At 42.5% G+C, this 24,912-nt stretch overlaps 1 protein-coding gene across 2 annotated transcripts in view; it reads left to right on the top strand.

The window, feature by feature from the left end:
• Positions 1 to 21,739: 21,739 nt before the first annotated feature.
• Positions 21,740 to 24,912, top strand: part of apmap (adipocyte plasma membrane associated protein) — a 45,117-nt gene continuing 41,944 nt past the window's right edge. For both annotated transcript variants that reach the window (XM_043696435.2, XM_087991564.1), the window contains exon 1: positions 21,740 to 21,898. In XM_043696435.2, coding sequence (XP_043552370.1) covers positions 21,807 to 21,898 — 92 coding nt within the window. In that variant the 5' untranslated portion in view covers positions 21,740 to 21,806. The remainder of the gene's footprint in view (positions 21,899 to 24,912) is intronic.

Here is a 24,912-nt window from a genome sequence, read left to right on the forward strand (position 1 = left end):
TGTCCTGTACAGCCGCAACATGACCTCCCAACTCCTGTACTCAATACTATCTTGACCAATAAAGGAAAACATACCAAACACCTTCTTCACTATCCTGTCTACCTGCGACTCCACTTTTAAGGAGCTATGACCTGCACTCCAAGGTCTCTTTGTTCAGCAACGCTCCCTAGGACCTTAACATTAAGGTATAAGTCATGCTAAGGTTTGCTTTCCCAAAATGCAGCACCTCACATTTGCCGTCTGCCACTTCTCAGCCCATTGGCCCATCTGGTCCAGATCCTGTTGTAATCTGAGGTAACCCTCTTCACTGTCCACTACACCTCCAATTTTGGTGTCATCTGCAAACTTACTAACTGTACCTCTTATGCTCGCATCCAAGTCATTTATGTAAATGACAAAAAGTAGAGGACCCAGCACTGTTCCTTGTGGCACTCCACTGGTCACAGACCTCCAGTCTGAAAAACAACCCTCCACCACTACCAACCTCTGTCTTCTACCTTTGAGCCAGTTCCGTATCCAAATGCCTAGTTCTCCCTGTATTCCATGAGATCTAACCTTGCTAATCAGTCTCCCATGGGGAGCCTTGTCGAACACCTTACTGATCTGCCACCCTAGGGAAAAGACACCTCATGATTTTATAAATCTCAACAAGGTCACCCCTCAACCTCATTGAACGAGAATGAATTTGACAAATTATAATGGGTAAAATGACAAAATATCAGTGAAAGATGTTCAAAAGGTAATTTTTGTGATATAGAAGCAGTTACTATCCTTAGAGGCAAGAGCTCTATTTCCAAAAAATTAACAAGACAACTAAAGCGATAAAAGACAAAATAAAACTGTACAAAAAGGCATAAAAAATACTAAATAAAGCAGATCTTGACAGTAAGAGCAATAAAAAGGGATTATGAGAAAGGAACTTTCATAGAAAATCAACACAAAAACCTTAAAGGTAGTAAATAGAGATTAAGAAATAGTGGACATGTTGAATAATTTTTTGCATCTGCATTTACAGGAGAGAAAAAAAGTTAGCATGCTACATATGGTGAGGAAACTAAATCAGAGACAGATATCTGCCACATTAAGCAAGATATCTATTGAGGAAAATTAATGACACTAAAAGTGGCAGAAATTAGAAGAAGCAGATGAATTGCATCCAAGGGTTTAAAGGAAGAGGTAAGAGCATTTGTAAAAATCCTAACTGTAATCTTACAAAGTTCTCAGGATTCAGGAACTGTCCTTTTAAATTCAAAAATTACATATGCTATGTGCTTTTTCTAAAAAAAAAGGTGAAAGAGCAAAACCAGAGAATGGAAGATGAGCAAGCCTAACATCTGTTGTCAGGTAAATTCTGTGGCTGGGATTTTCCAATTTTTCATTCAGTATGGGGATGGGCACCTTTAACAGTGAGATGCGCATCCCCTCACCAGCAGCACCACAATGACCACCACTACCTGTCAGATCAAGTGCCAATCAAGCACTGAGGTGGTCATGTCAAGGATGGGGTCCTCAGTCAAACAGATTGCTGTAACTAAAACTGCGAGCCAATTAGAGGTGAGCAGCTAATGTGAGGAGCAACATGACTTCAGGTGGTTCAGGCTGCTGGCTGCACAGCAGCACTGAAGACCGGAAACAACAGGAAAAAGGGAAAATTGCAATTTGGGAGTAACAAAGATCGGGGTCAGAAGAAAGGACAGGGAATGGCTTTCAGTGGTCAACTCCCTGCTTTCCCATTTCTGCCCTCAATCACTCCCAGACTCGGGCAACCTGATATTCCCCCGTAAAAGTGATGATTAAATATATTAATGTATTAAAAGGATGAGAAAGCAACTATCTAGTGAAACTCTTCATTAATGAGACAAATATGTATAAACTCCTTTTCAATAGGATAATAGATAAACACCTGTGCAATACGACAGTCAGAAGTAAATTTACTGTTAAAAGTCATTATCTACAAAACCATAATATGTAAACTAACACACAGATCTTAAAAGTAGGACAGTAACATACAATCTGACAGCTGTCCTCTTTATCAAATAGAACAGTGAGATGTAAACTCACTTCAAAATAATAATAACAGATAAACTGACAACCAAAGTCCACATCAGTAGGATAATAACTAGCAAAACCTGCAGGAAATTACCCATTAATGGAACAGTAACAAGTAAACCTACCAATAACACATCCATCAATAAAACAGGAGTGAGTCAAATCAACATGAACCTGGCAGGGAGGCTGCCCTGTTTTACCAGTTAGAAAAGCTGCAACGTAGCTCATCTGCCAGAATAGACAGTTAATCGGGCCAGGTCAAATATCATTTGAAACAAATGTCAAAAAAAACATATAAAGTAAAAACTTGAAGTGATGGGGATACTCAGCAGGTCAGGCAGTATCTGCAAAGAAGAGAGAGTTATGTTTCAGGTCAATGACTTCTCAACAAAATTTGAAACAATTTGGCTGACCGTGTCAAGCTTTACTAATTCAGGGACCTTGCTTTACGTAAATTAATTTTGTATCAACTCTATACAAAAACAATGTAAAAATATAAAAGTTCAGCTGTATATGCCCTATTAATTATTTATTTAATTTATGTAACTTTGCTATTTATGTTTATTTTGATAAGTTACTGTTTCCCTACACTATAATAGTGAATACATTTTAAAATTCTATATTGGTTGTAAAGCAGTTTGGAATGACTGTAGCAGTGAAAGATGTCATACAAATCAATTTTTTCTGTTCATTAAAATAAATAACACACTGAATATGCAAGATAAGTTGCAACTCTACCTCAAAACAAACAATCCTTTACCACTCAGGACTTGTAAATTGGAATTCATATTTGCATGAATGCATCAGCTAAGCACAGTGATAAAATCAATTAGTGACTCAATTACAAACGCAGACACTTCTTTCGCTTTCTCTGATATAAAGGTACCTGCTAGAGGTGAAATTCTCATTAATAAGGCACATGCAGCCAAACATGTATATTTTTACATTATTTTTGTGTAGAGTTGATATAAAATTATAAAATGGAAAAGCTATGTCAAGATAATACTCTTGGAAAAGCCTGACTTTTCATTCTCATATTCTTATCAGCAATATTGAGAAAAGGTTTTAAGAAAGGGAAATCACATCTGATTAATTTATTAGATTTTTTGGGGCAGTCTCATTCAGAGTGGTTAGAGGGGAACCAGTAGATGCTTTGTATTTGGACTTCCAGAAGACATTCGAAAGGTGCCTCACAAAGGTTAGTCATAAGATAAGAACCCATGGATGGAGGCAGTATATTGGCATGGATAGTGTTACGTTGCGGAGGTCGAAACCAAATACCCAGAAAAGCTCGCCTTGCTTTGTAATCTGTTAAAATGTGAGTGACAGATAACTCTTAATTTCCACGAAAGAAAAAACTAACAATTTACTTTCCTATCTCTAATAGTGAACGCTAATCAATATACAATTAACAAATCCAACCCCCCCGCTTTGTTCTTGACTATTTATTATCTGACGCCAACTCTATATTAAAAAAAATGATGTTCCAAAACACAGTACATTAACTTAATTTCAAGACCACACAGTCTTTGTCTTCTCTGTGGTCTTCAATCTTCTGTCTGTTGATTATCCTGGGTTATCTTCCTTCTTTTTTGCTGCGAGTATGTTTTACATGAAAAGGCACCTTTGATAGAGAGTGTTTTCTAATTTTCTATGAGAGCAAGATTTTAGATGGGCAGTTAGCTCTCCAGCTCGATAGCAGTTGCTTGGCTGATTGACGGCAGTTGCTCTCTGACCAATTATCAAAATGCCCATGTTTTTTATACCACCCCCAATGTTGTCAAAACAATAAATTTAAACCAGATTCAGTTTTAGTATCCAGGGCATAGTTTAAAATAATTGGTTAAATTTGAATTGTTGTCAAAACATCAACCAACACTCAGGTATCAATTTAACAGCCAATTGTTACATATATCTATTTTGGAACAGCATGTCTCCAACCTTTCCATTTGGGCAGCTGAGCCTGTACTTTCAAATACAAAATGTTTTCTGAATATTGATGTAAATTTAAAATGAACATACATGCTTTCGACTTCGTAACACCTCCCATGAAGAAAAAAATGAACCATCATAATGAAAAGAAGGCTTCATTTTCTTCCCTCTAATTCTTAACACCATTACTATGAAACACATAAGTCATTAATCCAAGTTATATTTTTCATATTAATTCTGCACACATACATAATGTTGGAATCGATACAGTCCAATCTGATCTACACCTTTACTTTTAAATCCGCCATAATGCATCTACTATTACATTTTTATGACCTGCAACATGTACAATTTGTAAATTAAAAGTCTTTAACATAAGACTCCAATGAAATAGTTTCATATTTTTGTCTTTAAATCTGTCTAAAAATGTGAGAGGGTTGTGGCCTGTGGTCACACCTGTCTCCAACACATTATTTGTCACATAAAAATTAAAATGTTGTAAGGCCAGTACCAAATTCAGTAACTCCTTTTGATGGTAGAATATTTTCTCTGGTGGATGTTTAGTTTCTTTGAAGTTTAATTCCAATATCATTTTCCTGCATCAATACAGCTCCAACCCCAATATCGTTAGCATTGATTGGAACTTTGAAGGGTTTCAAAAAATGTGATGTAACTAAAACTAGTGTGGTGATTAATATGAGTTTTAAATTCTCAAATGCCTCCTTGCATTGTTCTGTCCACTGAAAGTTTGCGTTCTTCTTTAGTACCGCGCTGAAGTTTGGAACAAACTTCCAGTAGAATCTGCTCAGTCACAAAAATCGAAGCATCGCTTTCTTCAAAGATCGATGTGGAAATTCCTTGATGGCCTTTGTCTTCTTGTTCCTTGGGGTCATTCTTCTGTGTCCAATGTTATGTACAAAGAACGTCACCGCTGCCTTTGTGTATTCTGTTTTCTTTAAGTTTATTACCAGTTTTGCTTCTCATAATTGTTCACAGAACTCTGCCAACTGTACCAAGTGATCTTTCCATGACTCGTGAAAGATCACTACATCATCCAGATAAACTGCACAATTTGTTAATCTGGCCACAACTCTGTTCATGAGTCTTTGGAAAGTGACTGGTGCATTCTTCATTCCAAAAGGCATCACTTTGAATTGATATAGTCCAAATAGGATTATAAACACAGAAACTTCTTTCACTTTCTCTGATAAAGGTACCTGCCAATAACGACACAGTAAATCGAATTTTCTCTATCCAGTTCTCCAACCTTTGTACTGGATGGGAGTCTGATTTAGTTAGGGCGTTGACCTTCTGGTAGTCCACACAACATTGTTCAGTCCTGTTAGGTTTGGGAACTAACATGATTGGCAAAATCCACTCACTCTGATACAGTTTGATGATGCTTTTGTTGAGCATTGCATCCACTTCCTTTTGAACCTGTGCACTTTAAGAGGGTTAAGCCTGTATGGATGTGGTTTTTAATCAGAACAGCATTCCCTAATTCCACCTCATAGACAACAGTATTAGTCTTCCCCATTCTATTCCTGCATATGTCCTCATACTGCTGCAACAAATCTTTCAACTCGCTTCTTTGCTCCAGAGATAGTTAGCTCAATATCCTATTCCATTCCTCAAGGACTTCCTCATTATTTAACATATTTTGAGGCACATCAAAATCTACACCATCTGAACTTGATTCCTCACTGTGCGGGGCAGTAACACATGTTTCTCCAGTTCCCTGTCTCCTTTACAATAAGGTTTCAACATATTCACATGACATACCCATTACAGTTTTTTTTCTATCCAGCATCTTTACTAGATTGTTTACTTGACTCAACTTTTTCTCAATTGCATATGGGCCAGTAAAGTTGGCTTTGAAGGGATCTCCTACCACTGGTAACAATGCTAATATGCCATCCCCATGGGAAAACATCCGCATTTTAGTGTTTATATCAGCCACTTGCTTCATTCTATGCTGTGCCCTCTTCAGGTGCTGTTTAGCTAACTCACCTGCTGGCAATTCATGCGCTACCCGTATTACTTCCTGTCTGTATGCTACCAGCAACACAATCTGGCGCAGTTCTGCCCATTTCTCCTCTGCACTAACCAGTTTCTATTTTAGTCTCAGGATTCTATCCTTAAGAGAATAACCCTCTGGGATACATTCTGGTTTATTTTCTGATTATGCATCAATGTATATATCTTTTATTATCTCATCTTTCTGTAGTAAGTCCTTTAGCCTTTCAGGACTAAACACCTTTGCCTGTTCAGGTTTTTCCCATCCCATTACATCAAACAGGGTGTTAGAAAAATGACCTCAACTCCTTCATCTTTCTCTTTAGTTTTTCCTTCTTGCTATAACTTAAGACCATAAGACATAGGAGCAGAAATGAGGCCATTCAGCCCATCGTGTCTGCTCCACTATTCAAACATGGCTAATGAATTTCTCAACTCTATTCTCCCACTTTCTTCCCGTAATCCTTCATCCCTTTGATACTCAAGAACCTATCTCAGTCTTAAATATATTCAATGACCTGGCCTCCACAGCCTTCCAAGGCAGTGAATTCTATACATTCACCACTCTCTGTCCAAAGACATTTCCCCTTATCTCTGTTCTGAAAGATCTTCCTTTTATTCTAAAACTATGCCCTTGGGTCCTAGTCTCTCCCACCAGAGTGTTTTTCTTTTAACTCCTCAGTTCCCTGGTTTTCCTTTGGCTTCTTCACCACAAAGGGCGCAACTTCTGTTTTCTTTTTTCCTGAAATCCTTACACACTTGATGCAACTGCAACACACTAACTTCTGTGAACAAGCAAAATTGTTTAAGCATAGTACAATACAAGATTTGGAGAAATCCGGAACACTTCACCATGCTTGTGAAGTGTGTACAGGGAAGCTCTCTGAACAAAGGAAACAGTCCTTCCTTTATACAAAATCTTTATATCACAGTCAGTAATGCCCACAAGACAACCGCCCCAGTCACTCCCTCATAGTAACATAACACTCAAGACACACTGCAGGTGACCACATCATCTCCAGAAGCAGTGTAATGCAAATCATCCTTTAATGGCCAGACCTGGTGTGAATTGTACTTTTTTTGTAACTATAGGGGACTAGTCAAATTTCAACTGTAATGTTCTTATTGATATCTGAATAGGGGATGACAATGTAAATTGCTCTGAATGGCAAGGAAATAGCCATGTAAGTGGTTCTGAATAATAGGAGATGATAATGTAATTCCTTACAATCCATCTGTAAGCCAGAGGCATCCCACCCTAGCCTTGGGACATACAATATCCTGCAGGTCAGCAGAGCAAGTTAATTTTTTAACATTACAACCCCCACCCTGACCTTCCAGGTCATTCCCAAGAACAAACTATATTCTTGGAACTGAAACTCTGTCAATCATTCCCACTGTTACTTCTCTGGTATTGATTTGGCTCTCCAACCTGATTTTACACAGGGGAATGCTAAATTTCTGTCCATCTATTCCACAAATTATCATCCTCTCGGATAACATTTCAGGAAGAGTGCAAATATTTTCATCTCTTACTATTAGAGATTGACCAGATTCCGTATCTCTTAAAGTTATAACTTGTTTCCGTTCTCCCCCGTTTTTCCTGAGTAAACTTTACCCACAGAGGTGAAGTCTTTATAGAGATTGGGCACTAACTCAATATCAGCCCCTACCTAGGCTGTGCACTCTCCTGCAGCTCATGGACATTTCTTGGGGTTTCCTTTACTACTTTCACTAATCCCATTGGCTTAGCCTCTTTTACCACATCTTTTCCCACAGTGCCTTTCTTCAATGACCAGCACTGTGATTTTACATGTCCCACCTTATTGCAGTGAGGACATCTTTTCCCAGTGTTTTTCTTAAATCACTGGCACTGTAATTTTATGTGTCCCACTCCATTACAGTGAAAACATCCGACGCCTTTCACCTCTTTTTCACCCCCACCTTGGGCTTTTATTCACTCTGGTAAACTATTCCCAGTGTGCTCTACTCTTTGTTTTGGAATGATGGATCTGCTCTTCTCCCAATTTCTATTCCTGATGGGATGAAAAACCCCTCAGAAGCTAAATTTCACCTTATGTACCAATGCATATTCATCTGCCATCTCTGCTGCTCTTCTCACTTCTTGAACTTTCTGTTCATCCACATGAATTCTTATTATCTCTGGAAGTGAGTTTTTAAAGTCCTCCAGCAGAATAATCTCTCTTAGAGCCTCATGTTTCTTATCTATTTTCAAGGCCTGCACCCATCTGTCAAAATTGCTATGTTTAATTTTTTTGAACTCAACATAAGCCTGACCTGGTTCCTTTTTTATGTTTCTGAACTGCTGTCTATATGCTTATGGTACCATTCATAAGCACTCAAAATAGCCTATTTTACATTTGCATAATTTTTTGACCCCTCAACTAACAGCGCTGCAAATACCCCATTAGCCGTGTCTCCCAGCTTAGTCTGAACTAGCATTACCTGCCAAGTTCTCTATCCACTCCATCTGCCTACCAATTTTTCAAATTAAAGAAAAAGGCTTCAACATCTTTCTCAGTGAAATGTGGCAACGTTTTAACATATTTGAATACATCCTTACCTTCTCCTTTCATTTTTGTCCTGTCACCTTGACTTTACTGACTAATTCACAACTTCTGAAGTTTAAATTTGCTCTCTTCCTTCTCTCTTTGTGCTCAGCTAAGAACCTTCTCTCCCTTTATCTTCTAACTCCAGTTGCCTCATTTGAATTTGTTTTTCTAATTCAATTGGATTTGCCTGTTTCTCTGATGTACCTAAGTGCCTGACCAAATCCATTACAATTTCAGCTTTCCTTTTAATCGTAGAACAAGTCTTAGACTGTAGGGAAATAGATGGTGACATCTTGCAAAATGTCCAGATTACAGAGGAGGAAGAGCTGGATATCTTGAAACGGGTAAAAGTGGATAAATCCCCAGGACCTGATCAGGTGTACCTGAGAACTCTGTGGGAAGCCAGAGAAGTGATTACTGGGCCTCTTGCTGAGATATTTGTATTATCGATAGTCACAGGTGAGGTGCCGGAAGACTGGAGGTTGGCAAACGTGGTGCCACTGTTTAAGAAGGGCGGTAAGGACAAGCCAGGGAACTATAGACCAGTGAGCCTGACCTCGGTGATGAGCAAGTTGTTGGAGGGAATCCTGAGGGACCGGAAGTACATGTATTTGGAAAGGGAAGGACTGATTAGGGATAGCCAACGTGGCTTTGTGCATGGGAAATCATGTCTCACAAACTTGATTGAGTTTTTTGAAGAGATAACAAAGAGGATTGATGAGGGCAGAGCAGTAGATGTGATCTATATAGATTTCAGTAAGGCGTTCAACAAGGTTCCCCATGGGAGACTGATTAGCAAGGTTAGATCTCATGGAATACAGGGAGAACTAGCCATTTGGATACAGAACTGGCTCAAAGGTAGAAGACAGAGGGTTGTTTTTCAGACTGGAGGCCTGTGACCAGTGGAGTGCCACAAGGATTGGTGCTGGGTCCTCTACTTTTTGTCATTTACATAAATGATTTGGATGCGAGCACAAGAGGTACAGTTAGTAAGTTTGCAGATGACACAAAAATTGGAGAGGTAGTGGACAGCGAAGAGGGTTACCTCAGATTACAACAGGATCTGGACCAGATGGGCCAATGGGCTGAGAAGTGGCAGATGGAGTTTAATTCAGATAAATGTGAGGTGCTGCATTTTGGGAAAGCAAATCTTAGCAGGACTTATACACTTAATGGTAAGGTCCTAGAGAGTGTTGCTGAACAAAGAGACCTTGGAGTGCAGGTTCATAGCTCCTTAAAAGTGGAGTCGCAGGTAGATAGGATAATGAAGAAGGCGTTTGGTATGCTTTCCTTTATTTGTCAGAGTATTGAGTACAGGAGTTGGGAGGTCATGTTGCGGCTGTACAGGACATTGGTTAGGCCACTGTTGGAGTACTGCGTGCAATTCTGGTCTCCTTCCTATCGGAAAGATGTTGTAAAACTTGAAAGGGTTCAGAAAAGATTTACAAGGATGTTGCCAGGGTTGGAGGATTTGAGCTATCGGGAGAGGCTGAACAGGCTGGGGCTGTTTTCCCTGGAGCGTCGGAGGCTGAGGGGTGACCTTACAGAGATTTACAAAATTATGAGAGACATGGATAGGATAAATAGACAAAGTCTTTTCCATGGGGTTGGGGAGTCCAGAACTAGAGGGCATAGGTTTAGGGTGAGAGGGGAAAGATATAAAAGAGATCTAAGGGGCAACGTTTTCACGCAGAGGGTGGTACGTGTATGGAATGAGCTGCCAGAGGAAGTGGTGGAGGCTGGTACAATTGCAACATTTTAGAGGAATTTGGATGGGTATACGAATAGGAAGGATTTGGAGGGATATGGGCCGGGTGCTGGCAGGTGAGACTAGATTGGGTTGGGATATCTGGTCAGTATGGACGGATTGGACCGAAGGGTCTGTTTCCATGTAGTACATCTCTATGACTACGTCCACACCAACCCTCCGAAGAGTAACCCACCCAGACCCCTTCCCCATCTCTACTATCCTATTTTTACCCTTGACTAATGCACAGACCCCATCCCCTACCCTACATTTACCCTTGAATAATGCACCTAACCTACACATCCCTGAATAGTATGGGTAATTTAGCACATTCAATTCACCTGACCTGCACATCTTTGGATTGTGGGTGGAAACCAGAGCACCTAGAGGAAAATGACGAAGACATGGGGAGAATGTGCAAACTCCACACTGACAGTTGTCTGAGGCTGGAATTGAACCCAGGACCCTGGTACTGTGAGGCAGCAGTGCTAACCACTGAGCCACCTGCCACCCCTGGTTAAACCCAATTCTAACCTATTTGCTAATTCGAGAAGTAGATCCTTCCTCTGTCTTTCCACACTTTCTTCGTAAATTTGGGAAGCATCTTCAAACCTCAGAACCTCTTTAGCAACATTAAGAGCTATTTCCTTCACTCTTAACTTAACCAACTACTAGTAACCAAAATTAAACAAATTTACTCACCTAAGTTTTATTGAAAGATCTAGGACACTAATCGCCAAGTGTTTAAATCTGCTGGGATCTTCCATCCTCCAAATCTGTTCAAATCCAGAATGATGAGCCCCCAAACTGTTACAATGCAGAGGTCGAACCCCTCTGTTAATTAAAACCAAATTCCCAGAAAAGCTCACCTCACCTAATAATCTGTTAAAAAGTGTGACAGAGAACTCCTAATTTCCAGTAAAAAAAAATGATTTTCTTAACTCTAATAGTGAATACTAAACAATAACTATGAACAAATCCAAGCCCCCCTTTGTTCTTAACTGCTTACTATCTGACCCCAACTCTATTAATAAAATGCTGTTCCAATGACACACTTATTAAACATTACATTAACTTAATCACAAGACCACACAGTCTTTGTCTTCTCTGTGGTCTTCAATCTTCTGTCTGATCTCCCTGGGTCATCTTCCTTCTTTTACTTGCAAGTATGTTTTACATGAGTAGGTACCTTTGATATAGTGTGTTTTCTAATTTTCTTTGAGAGCAAGAATTTAGATTGGCAGTTGGCTCTCTGGCAGTTGCTCGGCTGATCGATGGCAGTTGCTCTCTAATTTTCAAAATGCCCACTTTTTTATACCCACCAACATCGTACCATCTCATTGGTCCGACGCTATCAAAACAATAAATTAAAACACGTTTGGGTTTTAGTATCCTGAGCATAATTTTAATTCAAATTTAACCAATTAGTTTTTGTCAAAACAACAACCAAAATTCAGGTATCCATTTAACAGCGAATTGTTACATGTATCTATTTTGGAACAACATATCTCCCAGCCTTTCCATTCGAGTAGCTGAGCCTGCACTTTGTGTTTACTTCAAATTTAGAAAACACTTTCTATTTTAAAGTGAACATACATGCTTCCGACTTGGTAACAATGGAGAATTTGCTAATGGGCAGGAAACAGCGAGTGGGAATAAGGATGATGGTTGATGAACTGAAGATGACCTGACCTGATGACCTGGGGTTCCACAGAGATCAGTGATGGTACCACAACTGTTGACAAAGTATATTAATAGGCGAGGGAAGGAAGTGAACTGTAGCCACATTTTCGGATGACATAAACATAGGAAGAAAGTCAGGTTGTGAGAAAGCTGCAAACAGTTTACACAGAGAAAAATAGATTGCTGGTGAAACTCAGCAAATCTGTCAGCATCTGTGGGAAGAAAGCAACTGTTTTAAGTCTATTGATTTTTCATCAAAACTCTGTTGAGTGAGCTAGGGAATGAAGTGGAACTGGGGGGAAAGGACAGCTCTGAAACAACGTGAGGTGATACTGATGGAAACAGAAGTTCACAGTGTGCATATAGCACATATAGAGCTGAGTGTGGATTCAGGATGTGGCAAGAACAGTTGTCTGAGGAACACTGTACATTACAGAGATATCTGTGATCTTGGGTGTATTTGAAACACAAAGGATGAGACTTCAGTTGGAATCTGAGTTCTGATAAAGAAAGACCAGACTCGAAACGCTAAGTCAGCTTCCTTCCCACAGATGCTGCTAGACCTGCTCAGTTTCGCCAGCAATTTCTGTTTTCTATTTTGGAATCGCATTTGTTTGTTTGTTTACAGACAGATATTGATAGGTTTAGTAAGTGGACAAATCTTGGCAAATGGAGTATAATGTGGGGAAATGTGAAGTTGTTCATTTTGGAAAGGAGAATAAAAGAGACAGATTATTATTTAAATGGAGAAAAACTACAGACAGCAGCATCATAGGATTTTGGGGTACTTGTACATGAGCACAGCTAATAAATAGGTGTAGCAGGTAACTAGGAAGACCACTAGAATGTTGACGCGTATTTCAAGGGAATTGGAGGATAAGAGTAGGGAAGCTATACTGCAACTGTACAAGGTGTGGTGAGACCACATCTGGAGAACTGTGAACAGTTTTGGTCCCCTTATTTAAGGAAGTATACCATTTCATTGAAGTAGAGAGAAGGTTCACTTGGATGATTCCTGGCATGGAGAGGTTATTTTATGAGCAAAGGCCACACGTGTTGGGATTCTACTCTTTGAAGTTTAGAAGAATGAGAGGTTATCTTATTGAAACACAGAGGATTCTAAAGGGCTTTTCAGGATAAATGCTGTGAAGATGCCTCTCCTCATGGGAGACTCTAGGACCAGAGGGCATAGTCTTAGAATAAAGAGCTGCCAATTTAAGACTGAGAAAGGCGGAGTCCTTTTATATTTTTAAAAGGAGATAGAGTCTTGGTTAGTAGGGGAATAAAAGATTACAGGGAAAGTGCAGGAAAGTAGATGTGAGGAATGTTGTATCAGCAATGTTCCAACTGAATGGTGGAGCAGGCTTGAGGCCTGAAAAGCCAACTCCTGTCTCTATTCGTTACAGTCTTAAGGTCTCAAACTCCTTCAAATGTCACAAAATTCTGTCACAGCCACTTGACACAGTATGAGTGCATGCATCAAAGACTGTGTTACAATAAAGCATGGGTCTTGAAGGGAATAATAGAAAGTAACAATCTGGTATAATGCCTTTCCTCCATGTTTTTCAAACCATTTTAAACAAATGGGTGACTGTAAAACATGAGGTAAGGTTGCATTCAGTAGGAAGACAATCATAAATCAAAGCAGTATTGTACAAATGTTTACTTAGAAGGAAAGAAAACTGTAATTATGCCCAGAGAGAAGTCATCTTCATAATTTCTTTTTAAATCTACTCACATTAAGTTTTGGATTGGTTAGGCAGTTTAAAATTAATGTTTTGTTAGTAAAAAATAAAGCCATTACCAAACACATTAATGTATTAAAAGAACGAGGAAGCAATTATCCAGTGGAACTCTCCTTTAATTAGACAAATATGGATAAAAGCATAATAAATACCTGAGTCAAATGATGGTTCAGAAGTAAATTAACAGTTAAAATCATTATCAATAAAACTGTAACATATAAACTGTCACACAGACCACCCCGCCCCCCAAAAAAAGACAGTAACGTATAATCTGATAGCTGACCTCTACATCAATACAATAGTGACATGTAAACTCACTTCAAGAGGACAATAACAGAGAAACTAACAGGTAAAGTTCCCATCAATAGGGTAATAACAAGTAAACCTGCAGGAAATTACCTATCAATGGAACAGTAACAAGTAAACCTATCAATAGACACTCACCAATAAAACAGGAGCAGATCAAAACAACATCAATGTTCCCATTGATGATTTCCCAGGTTTTAAACTTCCATGGAAAAAGTGTACAACACACACTATTTGAAGAAAGGCCGGGGAAAATGTTACCAGAAGTAGAATATGAATGGCTCAACTTGTGACTGAGATCATCTAAGTCAGGCATTGTATCAGCTGAAGTCTTTGAATGTATTGTTAACCTCAACATCAAACCATAACTGTTTCCCCAGTCATCAAAACAGTAGCTTTTTGTTAATTTCAAAAATATACTTTATTCATAAAATATTTTGATGATCTGTACAATTGGTCATGCCATACATACGTATACATTCCATCTCTTTGCATACAGGGATCGAGTAATCATTCATATATACAGGTCTGTACATTTACCGTATATCCATATATTTAGCTGAGGCGTTAGCGGAGCCTACTTACTGCGTGGGCCCCCTGTTCTTTGGCAGGCAGGCGTTACATTGTGGTCTTTCCCCACTGCGCCTTGGCGGCAGCTGCCCCAAGCTTCAGCGCGTCCCTCAACACATAGTCCTGGACCTTGAAATGTGCCAGTCCGCAACACTCAGTCAGGGTCAGCTCCTTCAGCTGGAAGATCAACAGGTTTTGGACAGACAAAAGAGCGTCTTTCACTGAGTTGATGATCCTCCAGGCACAGTTGATGTTCGTCTCGGTGTGCGTCCCGGAGAACAGACCATAGAGCACGGAGTCCCCGCATCACGGAGCTGCTTGGGACGAACCTCGACAGACACGTCCTCATCCTCGGAGAACCTTTTTTTAATTTCAAAATATACTTTATTCATAAAATATTTTGATGATCTATACAATTGGTCATGCCATACGTACGTATACATTCTATTTCTTTGCACACAGAGATCGGAATTAATCATTTGTATATACAGGTCTGTACGTTTACCATCCATATATCCATATGTTTAGCGGAGGTGTCAGCGGAGCCCACTTACTGCGTGAGCCCCCTATTCTTTTTTGGCAGGCAGACGTAACATGGTGGTCTTTCCCCACCGCGCCTTGGCGGCAGCTGCCCCAAGCTTCAGCGCGTCCCTCAACACGTAGTCCTGGACCTTGGAATGTGCCAGTCTGCAACATTCAGGCGGGGTCAGCTCCTTCAGCTGGAAGGTCAACAGGTTTCGGACAGACCAAAGAGCATCTTTCACCAAGTTGATGATCCTCCAGGCACAGTTGATGTTCGTCTCGGTGTGCGTCCCGAGGAACAGACCGTAGAGCACGGAGTCCCGCGTCACGGCGCTGCTCAGGACGAACCTTGACAAACACCACTGCATTCAACTCCAGACTTCTTCTGCGTAAGCACATTCCACAAGGAGTGTGTGACAGTCTCGTCCTCTCCGCAGCTGCTTCGAGGGCAGCGTGCGGTGCGGCAGAGAGTCCGGGCGTGCATAAAGGATCTCACAGGCAGAGCCCTTCTCACCACCAGCCAAGCCATGTCTTGGTGCTTGTTGGAAAGTTCTGGCGATGAGGCATTCTGCCAAATGACTTTGACAGTCTGCTCAGGGAACCGCTCGATAGGATCCACCCTTTCCTTTTCCCGAAGGGTCTCAAGGGTCTACGTGCTGACCACTTCCTGATGGACTTGTGGTCAACGGTGTTTTTCTTCACAAATTTCTCCACGAAGGACAGGTAATACGGAATGGTCCAATTACTTGGGGTGTTCCACGGCAGCGAGGCCAGGCCCATCCTTCGCAACACCGGGGACAGGTAAAACCTCAGTACGTAGTGACACTTTGTGTTTGCGTACTGGGGGTCCACACACAGCTTGATGCAGCCACACACAAAGGTGGCCATTAGGGTGAGGGTGGCATTGGGTGTGTTTCTTTCCCCCATTGCCCAGATCTTTGTACATTGAGTCCCTTCGGACCCTGGCCATTTTTAGTCTCCATACAAAATGGAAGACGGCCCAGGTGACTGCGACGGCACAGGTTCTGGGAATAGGCCAGACCTGTACCACATATAACAACACTGACAGTGCCTCACACCCGATAACCAGGTTTTTACCCGCGATGGAGAGCGACCGTAGCTTCCAGCTGCCCAGTTTCTGCCTCACATTCTTGATATGCTCCCCCCAAGACTTGGCGCATACCCCAGCCCCTCTGAACCAAATACCCAGCACCTTCAGGTGGTCAGTCATGATGGTGAAGGGGATGGAGGATCGGTCGGCCCAGTTCCCAAAGAGCATGGCCTTGCTCTTGCCTCGGTTTACCTTGGCCCCCAAGGCCTGTTCGAACTGGTCACATATGCACAACAGTCTGTGCACGGACAGCGGATCAGAGCAGAAAACGGCAACATCATCCATGTACAGGGAGGCCTTAACCTGCAGCCAGGAAGTCACCCCTCTCAGGCTCGCATCCTTCCTGTTGGACTCGGCAAATGGCGCTCTATGCAGCACACAGACAAGGCAGGAGAGAGAGGGCAGTCCTGTCTGACTCCAGATCTGACTGGGAAGCTATCTGATTCCCACCCATTGATTGAGACTGCACTGACAATGTTGGTGTCGAGCAGTCTGACCCAATTGCAGATTCCCTCCCCAAAGTCCATTTTGGAGAGAACATCTCTCATATACGTAAGTGATATCCTGTCAAAAGCTTTCTCCTGGTCCAGGCTGATGAGGCAGGTGTCTAGCTGCCTGTCCTGCACGTAGGCGATCGTATCCCTGAGGAGTGCGAGACTCTCAGCGATCTTCCTGCCCGGTACAGCACAGGTTTGGTCAGGGTGAATCACTGACCCCAGAGCAGACCTGACCCAATTGGCGATGACCTTTGCCAAGATTTTGTAATCCACATTCAATAGTGATATTGGTCTCCAGTTTCTGATTTCCTCCCTCTCCCCCTTCCGCTTGTAGATGAGGGTGATGATGCCTTTCCTCATGGATTCACTCATGGTACCTGCCAGAAGCATACTGACATACAGCTCCAGCAGGTCCTGGCCAATCAAGTCCCACAGAGCAGAATAGAGCTCAACCGGTAAGCCGTCGCTTCCGGGAGTTTTATTCTTTTCGAAGGACTCGATGGCCTTGGTCAGCTCGTCCAGAGATAGCGGCTGGTCCAGCCTCTCCCGTGTTCTGTCGTCTAAGACCTCCGTGATAGAGGACAGGAACGACTGGGTTGGCTTCGAGTCATACAGACTGGCATAGAAGGACTTGCTGATCCTCATGACGTCAGCCTGAGATGACGTTATGGAACCATTTTCTTCCTTCAGGCTGCTGAGCATGATCTCTCTTTGTGCATTTTCTGGAAGAAGAAATGTGAGCAAGTCTCGTCCTGCTCCACAGAGCGGACCCCAGACCGGAATATTATCTTGCAGGTCTCGGAGACAAAGAGCGAGGCTTGCTGGCCCTTGACCTCATGGAGGTTCTCCATGACATCGACCCCCATTGTTTGCAGCAGGAGTAGGTTCTGCATACTTTCCTGGAGTTGGGACAGTTTTCCCAACCTCTCTCTCGCCTCCTGAACACCTTTGAGGATGAAGAACCTCTTGATGTTCCCTTTTACTGTTTCCCACCAGTCCGCTTGGGACTCAAAGAGGGGCTTCACGGTTCTCCGTCCTGCGTAGTCCCTCTTGAGCTCCTCAATGTTTCCCGGGCTCAACAGCTTGGTGTTCAGCTTCCACGTTCCCTTACCAGCCCGCTGCTCATCCTGTAGGTGATAGTCGGCCAGCAGGCGGCAGTGGTCAGAAAAGAACACTGGCTTGACGTCAGTGGATCTGACCGAGAACGTTCGGGACACAAACAGGTAATCTATCCTTGAGCGGATAGACCCGTCTGCCCGTGACCAGGTGTATCTACGCTGCGCTCCGTCTGCAGGGGTGAAGACGTCATGCAGCTTGGCATCTTTGACCGTTTCCATCAGGACTCTGGACATGGTGTCCAGCTTACTGTCCCTGCCGCCGGATCGTCCATCTGCATCAATGATACAGTTGAAGTCTCCGGCCAGAATGACCAGCCTGGACATAGCCAGCAACAGTGGAAGCTGCTGCAGGACGGCCAACCGTTCACTCTTACCCATTGGGGCGTACACATTAATCAGTCTCAGGGGAGCATACATGACATCAGTGACGAGGAGGTGCCGCCCATCACCTCCTTAACCACATCAAAACAGTAGCAGGTAAACTGTGAGGTAGACTCGGCATCAACAGGGCAGTAAGCAATTCTGCTTACAGAAAAGGTGGTACATAAAAGTTGCCATTAATGTGATGGTAACTGGTAAACTGATATGGAAACTCATCCCCATCAGTGGAACATTTACAATAAACACCCCTCAATAGGATGTCAACAGGTTAACCGACAGGTAAATTCCCTAACCATTGGATAACAACAGATAAACTCACCAGTAAACTCCATGTAAATAAGCAAGTTACAGCAAAACTGATAGGGACATTCCCCTCCATTGGACAGAAAAGGTAAACCCACAAGTAAACTCCCATCAGTAGGACATTAATAGGTACGCTTTTATCAATAAGGCAGTTATAGGTGAACTCACCATCAGTAGGACAGTTACATGTAAACACCCCCAGCAATAGATAAGTTACAGATAAATAATTCCTCAGTCAGACAGTTACAGGTGAACTCCCAGTGGAACATTTACAGGTAAACTTCCCGTCAATTGGGCATTAACAGATAAATTAACCATCAGTGGGACAGTTACAAGTAAACTTACCATCAAAGGGTTAGTAACTGGTGAACCCTCATCAGTGAAACAGCTATAGGTGAACTCTCCATCAGTCACACAGTTACAAGTAAACTCACCATCAATCGGACAGTAACAGGTAAATTCACCATTAGTGGAACTGTTACAGGTGAACTACCCATCAGTGATACAGTTATAGATGAACCCCATCAGTTGGTTATTTACAGGTGAACTTCTCATCAGTGGCAGTGTTACTGTTAAATTCCACATCAGGGGACAGTTTCAGCTAAACTCACCATCACTAGGGCAGTTACAGATAAAGTCATCAGTTGGACAGTCACAGCTGGACTACCCACATTTAGGACAGTTTAAGTGAACTCCCATCAGTTGGACATTACAGAAACACTGCCATTAGAGTTATAAGAGATGTAAAGCACAGAAAACCAATTCTTCAGTCCAACTCATCCATGCAGACCAGATATCTTAACCAAATCTAGTCCTATTTGTCAGCATTTCACCCATATCCTTTTAAATTCATATACCCATTCAGATGCTTTTTAAATGTTGTAATTGTACCAGCCTCTGCCACTTCCTCTGGCAGCTCATTCCATACATAACCTCTGCGTGAAAAAGCTGCCCCTTAGGTCCCTTTTAAATCTTTCCCCCCTCACCTTAAACTTACTCCCTCTTGTTTTGATCTCCCCCATCCCAGCAAAAACACCTTGTCTATTTACCCTTGTGGTGAAACGGTTAAAAATTATGTCCCAATACATGTGTGAATCTAACCGGAATGGAGGTGTTGCTTAGTCCCGTGTGAATCTTATTACACACCTCCCCGTGTGAATCTTCTTATCTGTATGTAACCAGAATGGAATGTGTTTTTTAGCCTTGCTCTGCTGTTCACATGAATGTTTATATCTGGAAAAGAGTATATCAGCTGGAAAAGTCTCCAGTTCGGAGAGTCTGCTCCGGGGTTACGTTTAACCGCCGAGCGTGGGTTGTTGGCAACCGCTCCACGAGAACTGACGGCTCCCAGTTCCGGTAACATGTAGAGTGAGTATAAGCCAGACCCGGGAGTCTGCTCCGGGGTTACGTTTAACCGCCGAGCGTGGGTTGTTGGCAACCGCTCTACGAGAACTGACGGCTCCCAGTTCCGGTAACATGTAGAGTGAGTATAAGCCAGACCCGTTGTAAGTATGAGACCTGGTTGTGGCGACGCTGCGGGGAATAAAATGCTCATATTCTAGCAGACTCGCCTCTTGGTCGTTTGTTCTGTGTCAGACTACTCTCCTACGAACCTGACCTTGAGAATTTTTTAAAACAACCCTGTCCATGCCCCTTGTGGTTTTGTAAACCTCTATGAGGTTACCCCTCAGCCTCTGAAATTCTGGGGAAAATAGCCCCAGCCTGTTCAGCCTCTCCTTATAGCCCAAGCCCTCCAACCCTGGCAACATCTTTGCAAACCCTTTCTGAACCCTTTCAAGTTTCACAACATCCTTCCTATAGGAAGGAGACCAGATTTGCACACAAGTATTCTAAAATTGGACTAATCTATGTCCTATACTGCCGCAACATGCCCTCCCAATTCCTATTCTCAATGATCTGACCAATAAAGGAAAACATACTAAACACCTTCTTCACTAAGCGAATGCGAGGACTGCAGATGTTGGAGAAGAGAGTCAAGAGGGTGATGCTTGAAAAGCATACAGGTGAGGTAGCATCCGAGGAGCAGGAGAATCGACATTTTGGGCAAAAGCTCTTCATCAGGAATGAGGCTGTGAGCCGAGGGGGTAGAGAGATATATGGGGGGGGGGGGGGGGGAGACAGGGGAGAAGGTAGGTCAGAGAGGAGGGTGGAGCAGATAGGTGGGAAGGAAGATGGAAGGTTGGAACTGGGATAGGGTGAGGGGAAGGGAAATTGGGTAACTAGTGAAATTCACATTGATCCCGTCTGGTTGGAGGTCCCAAGGCGAAAGATGAGGCTTTCTTCCTCCAGAGGTCAGGTGGTGAGGGAGTGGCAATGGAGGAGGCCCAGGACCTGCACGTCCTTGGCGGAATGGGAGGGGGAGTTGAAGGGTTTGGCCATGGGGCGGTGGGGTTGGTTGATACGGGTGTCCCTGAGATGTTCTCTGAAGTGCTCTGCAAGTAGGCATCCTGTCCTCCCCAATGTAGAGGAGACCACATCGGGAGCAAGGGACACAGTAACTGACATGTGTGGAAGTGCAGGAAAAGCTCTGATGGATGTGCAAGGCTCCTTTGGAGTATTAGACAAAGGTGAGGGGGGAGGTGTGGGCACAAGTTTTGCAATTCCTGTACTGGCAGAGTAAGGTGTCAGGAAGGGAAGGTGAGTTGGGGTGGGGGCATGGACCTAACAAGGGAATTGCAGAGGGAATGGTCTTTACAGAAAGCAGATAGGGGTGGGGAGGGAAATATATCTCTGGTAGTGTGGTCCATTTGTAGGTAGCAGAAATGGTGGAGGATGATTTGATGTACGGAGGTTGGTGGAGTGGTACCCCACCTTCTTCACTATCCTATCTACCAGCATTCTAAAGTCATTTTATTCAGCAACACTTCACAGGACCTTACCATTAAGTGCATAAGTCCTACCCTCATTTGCCTTTCCAAAATGCAGCAAGTCACATTTATCTAAATTAAACTCCCCTCATTAGTGGGACAATTACAGGTAAAATCACATCAGTTGGACAGTTACAGATAAAATCACCCTCAGTTGGACATTTTCAGGCAACCTCACCACCAAGGCGTGAGTTAGAGGAAACCCCGCCCCTTTCCGTTTGGCAGTTGCCGCCCGTCGTGCGCGCGCCCCTCGACGTCCCGTTGTGACTTGCGCCGCGGTGACGTAGTTGACTGCGCGCACCGCCGTTCCCAGTTTGGGCGGCTGGCCTCGGGCGGCGTTGTCCAGTGGAGCGGAGCCCGGGATCATGAAGGAGGCGGAAGGTCTGCGGCAGCGCCGGCCACAGCAGCCGCAGGTCGTTTCTGATGAATCGCGGGACGCTGAGACCAAGCATGTGAGGTAGCGGCTGAGTAAGGGATATTGGGGGATGTCGTGGCGGTGGCGGTCATATAACAACCCTTTGACAGTAACCTTGCTAACTGGGTTCCTTAATGTAATAGACTGGGTTTGCCCCTTCTTTAGAGGTCAATATTAACAGAATGGGAGATAAGATTTAGTCCGCTGTTCCAACATTCTACAAGATCATGGCTGATGTGGTTATCTTCCATCCCTCACTTTCTTGTCTGCCCGCCACTGTCTGCATTGAGTAAATTAATAAACGCAGACTTCAAAGCTTTCTGGGGAGATAATTTGACATAATAACAAGGCCCTGGTAGAAAAGAAATCTGTCTCTAAATGAACACCTTTTATGAAACTGTGATCCTTATATTTCTCTCTCTCTTTCTCACATAATGATTCCTTGATGAAGGGCTTATGTTTGAAATGTTGATTCTCCTGCTCCTGGGATGCTGCCTGACCTGCTCTGCTTTCCCAGCACCACACTCTCCACCTGCACAATATATGACATGGTTGTGGTACTTTCCCAACAAAGTCACCTCAGGATTTTGTGTATTTCAAAAGATCACCTGTCATATTTTTACAACTCCAGTAGGTAAAGACACCTCCATCCCTGACATGGGAGTGTTTGATGGGGATAATGTAGTTGGAATGTTTACTCGATCTAACCCTATGCTGTATCTGTTTAATAGGGACAGTATAGTTTGTGATGTTCTGCTTAGGGTAAATGGAGCTTTGCTATTAGTCTGAAAGAGTGGGAATAGAAATGTGACTAAATGTATTGAGGGTAGTGTGGTTTATATGGTTTACAAGGATTTCGCTAAGGCCTTTGACAAACTCCCATGTGGAAGGCTGGTCCCAAAGGTAAGAAGCCATGGCATCCAAAGTAAGTTGGCAAACTGGATCCAAATTTGGCTTGGAAATAGGAGGTAAAGGTTGATGTTGGAGGATTGCTTTTGTGATTGGAAGTCTGTGAGCAGTGGTATACCACAGAGATCACTGCTGGTACCCTTGCTCTTTATATACATGACAACTTGGATGCTCATGCAGAAGGTATGATTGGTAAATTTTCAGATGACATGAAAATTGGTGGTGGTGTTGATAGGAGGATTGTCTGAGGCTACAGTCTGATATTGTTCAGCTGGCGAATTGGCTTGTGCAATGACAGATGGAATTTAACCTTAATAAGTGTGAGGTGATGCATTTTGGGAGGTCTGATAAAAGAAGAGAATACACAATGAATGGTAGATCCCGAAGGAGTACCAAGGAACAAAAGTACTTTGGCGTACAAGTCCATGGATCTCTGAAGATGTCAACACAGGTAAACAAGGTGGTGGAGAAAGCATTTGGGATTGACGGGGTGTAGAATATAGTAAGGAAGTCTTGTTACGATTTTATAAAATATTGGTTAGCTCTGAGATGTAATGCTGTGTGTAGTTCTGGTTGCTACACCATCAGAAGGACGTGATTGCACTGGAGAGGATGCGGAAGAAATTCACCAGGATATTGACTGGGATTGCTTTCCTTCGAGCAGATGAGGCTGAGGCAGGATCTGATTGAAATATACTGCATATAGGAAGCATTATCAGGGCAGATCATGAAAATCTTTTCCCCTTGTTGAAGATCAGAGGGCATAAGTTTAAGGTGAGGAGTCAGGGGTTAGATGAGATCAGAGGAAAATATATTCTCACCCAGAGAATGGTAGAAATATGGAGCACGCTGCCTAAGAAGGTGTTGGAGGCAGGTAATCTCACAGTATTTAAGAAGCATTGGGACAAGCACGTAAAGCAACAGGCCTAGTGCAGGTAAATTGGATTAGTAGTTTGGTGTTTGTTAGTTGGGATAGATATGATGGGCCAAAAGGCCTGTATGAATGTTCAATTTTCCTTTGTAAGATAAATCCTTCATCCCAGGAGTGAGCTGAGTGAGTCGTCTTTGAGCTGCTTCAAATGCAATTATGTATTTTTTTAAATAAGGAAATCAGAACTGTACACAGTGTTCTAGATGTGGTTTCATCAAGGCCAAATAGACCTCCTTAGATACATTTCATTCCTCATGCAATAAACGCTAACATTCTATTAGCTTCCTAATCTCGTCAATTTTTTACATGTTAACTTGTACCAGGATACCCAAGATTCCTTTGTGCCTCTGAGTTCTGAAATTTCTTTACATGCAAATTGTATACTGTTGTTCATAAGATCACTCCCTCATCCGGTTATCAGTCAAGTAAACATTCTCTGAATTGTTTCTAATCCAATTATACGTACTTTTAAAAACCAAAACTGCATGTGAAACTTCAGATGTCGTTTCACCAAAGCTCTGTAGAACTATAGGAAACCATTGCTGTTTTACGTTTCATTCCCTTGAAATAAATGACAGTTTGTTTCCATTCCTTATCATTTTCTGTTTGTACATTCTAACATTTTGTGAACACTTATGAACTGGGCACCCAGAATTTTCTGTACTTCAGAGTTCTGTAATCTCTCCCCATTTAGATAATATGCTGCTTTTCCATAATTCCAGCCAAAATGGACAATTCACATTTTCTGAGATTTTATTTTATCTAAGTATTTTTCCGATTCATTAAGTCTGCAAGACTCTCTATCCTCCTCATTGACAACTTACTCGCTTCTTTATCTTGGTGTCATTGGCAAATTTAGCTACCATTCATTTGATCTCTTCGTCAAAGTCATTGACTGTTTACAATAGATGTCAGTGTCACACCACTGATCCTTGAGGCAGTCTGCTAGTTTTAGCTAGTCATGCTGAGAACAGCCTATTTATCTCTACTGTTAAAAAATTACACAACATCAGGTTATAGTCCAACAGGTTTATTTGGAAGCACTAGCTTTCAGAGTGCTGCGCCTTCATCGGTGGTCGTCCTGCCTCCGATGTCCACCGAATCCAACACCGGCTCCTCCACGTCATACCCCTACTGTGTATTCCCTGTTCAGGAATCAATTCTTTATTCATGCTGTTATTTTCTGTAGTAACTTTTGATGCAGCACCCTATTATT

Source organism: Chiloscyllium plagiosum, unplaced genomic scaffold, assembly GCF_037043375.1.
Source record: "Chiloscyllium plagiosum isolate Xiang-an unplaced genomic scaffold, Cpla_swu_hap1 HiC_scaffold_10, whole genome shotgun sequence".
NCBI lineage: Eukaryota > Metazoa > Chordata > Chondrichthyes > Orectolobiformes > Hemiscylliidae > Chiloscyllium > Chiloscyllium plagiosum.